The sequence below is a fragment of the Etheostoma spectabile genome, unplaced genomic scaffold, assembly GCF_008692095.1.
Source record: "Etheostoma spectabile isolate EspeVRDwgs_2016 unplaced genomic scaffold, UIUC_Espe_1.0 scaffold559, whole genome shotgun sequence".
NCBI classification, from domain to species: Eukaryota; Metazoa; Chordata; class Actinopteri; order Perciformes; family Percidae; genus Etheostoma; species Etheostoma spectabile.
The window spans coordinates 48,659-50,482 of record NW_022605627.1 but is presented as its reverse complement, the minus strand read 5'-3'; the positions used below and the strand labels follow the sequence as shown (position 1 = coordinate 50,482).

At 37.9% G+C, this 1,824-nt stretch overlaps 1 protein-coding gene across 6 annotated transcripts in view; it reads right to left on the bottom strand.

Annotated features, from left to right (window-relative positions):
* Positions 1–1,824, bottom strand: part of man1b1b (mannosidase, alpha, class 1B, member 1b) — a 46,828-nt gene that overhangs the window by 6,148 nt on the left and 38,856 nt on the right. For all 6 annotated transcript variants that reach the window (XM_032511946.1, XM_032511945.1, XM_032511950.1 and 3 more), the window contains one exon: positions 500–620. In XM_032511946.1, the coding sequence (XP_032367837.1) occupies positions 500–620 (121 nt within the window). The remainder of the gene's footprint in view (positions 1–499; positions 621–1,824) is intronic.

Genomic DNA, 1,824 nt, shown 5'->3' with positions numbered 1-1,824 from the left:
CCCATGGCCAGAATATCATAGTTCATAAAAATGCAGCGCGGTGATGATACAGACATTTTACATTTCATTAACAAAATATCACACGCCATTTATTTCAGATAAGCTAATTTTCATTTATATGTGTTGCAGCTGCATGTCTTTACAACATAAGAAGAATGTAGCATAATATGGATGTGAAAGCAGTTATAAATAGACTGTGATAATAAAATATGTTTTGGTTAAAATACACAAATAATTGTAAGAATTAATCGTGATCACAGTATTGATCAAACTAATCGTGATTATCATTTTGGCCATAATCGTGCAGCCCTAACCACGTTGAAGTGCTAGTTGTGGATGATTTACTTGGTTGTATGAATTAATCCACCTGTATGTGGAGTATCGTTTGTAATTGCCTGAGCACACGCTCAGGAAGGGCACTGCACGAAATGTCCGTTGTGTGGCAATAAACTATTAACTTGGAATGCTGTCCTAGTAGCTTTATTTAAATATTACTGACCATTTTAGGGCTGAACTGTCCATGTGAAAGCTCTCCAACAAAGGTAAGGCCATTAGGTGAAGACCTTTGCAACAGGTTCTTCTTTACACCCTCTATTGCCTGCAGGTAGTCCTCCAAGAGCCTAAAAACACAGATACCAAATGACACTTTAGTAAAATTCTTTGTATAACAAAGATTTGGGAAATGAGTCAAACAGACACAGTGTCGACAGGAGTATAGCTCGTAGAGTGAAGAAATCCAACTCATTGAACACATAACAAGTGAGGGCAATTTCTGAAGAACTTATTGTGTTAATAGTGGATTTTAAAACTGATGCTAAACTGAATTGCTGGCTATAAAAGTTGAATAATACCCTGATGTATGAAAGATGTGAAACATTGTTATGAAAGTAAAATGTAAGGTTTTAATGGAGTTTCTAGCTGATAGCATGAATAAGTAGGGGTAGGTATCGTTCAAAAATGTTCAATACCTGTATCAATACCAATACCGTGATTTTAATACAGATTCCTAAACAATACTTTTTTTGAAAACAATTTTATGAAACAAAAATAAATTACATTACACATTACGGCACATATCTATTTATTTTCTATCTTCTTCTAGGTGAGCCTAGTCTTGTCTCTGTGTAACGTAGAGTTTTCCTGCATATCTCTACGACGTGTAACATTAGACTGCCAATCACAAACATTATTAGATCTTGGTAGAAGCATGCTGCATGCTTGATGGCTGCCTGACGCTGATGAGATTTACTCCTTAGGTATTGACATTGGGTACAAAACGATAGGCATTTTTTGATACTTCTCTTGAGAGGCAATTCATTCGGTGCCTTAAAAGTATTGAATTTGGTACCCAGCCCTATGAATAGAAGATGCAGCAGAATGTTTGAGATGTTCTACCAGTCTGTTGTGGCCAGCGCTCTGTTCTTCTCCACCATCTGCAGCATCGGAGCCAGCGACACAAACAGACTGAACAAACTGATCAGGAAGGCTGGCTTCGTGATTGGCTGCAAACGGGAGAAATTTGAAGCTGTTGTGGAGAGGAGGTCTCTAAAAAAAACTTATGTATCATGGATAAACCCGACCCCCCTCTCCTTCCTATACTGGTCCAACAGAAGAGCACCTTCTCTTAGAGGCTCCGGCAGCTTCGATGCCACACAGACCGCCACAGGAAATCATTCCTACCACATGCAATAACACTCTTTAACATGTCATCTCTTTGTGCTAAATAAGACTTTTAGACACCACAATACTGTACTAAGTGCAACCTGCACAATTGGTTCGTTTACATTTAACTGCATATTATTTAAGCAGTTGCACATTTTGTTT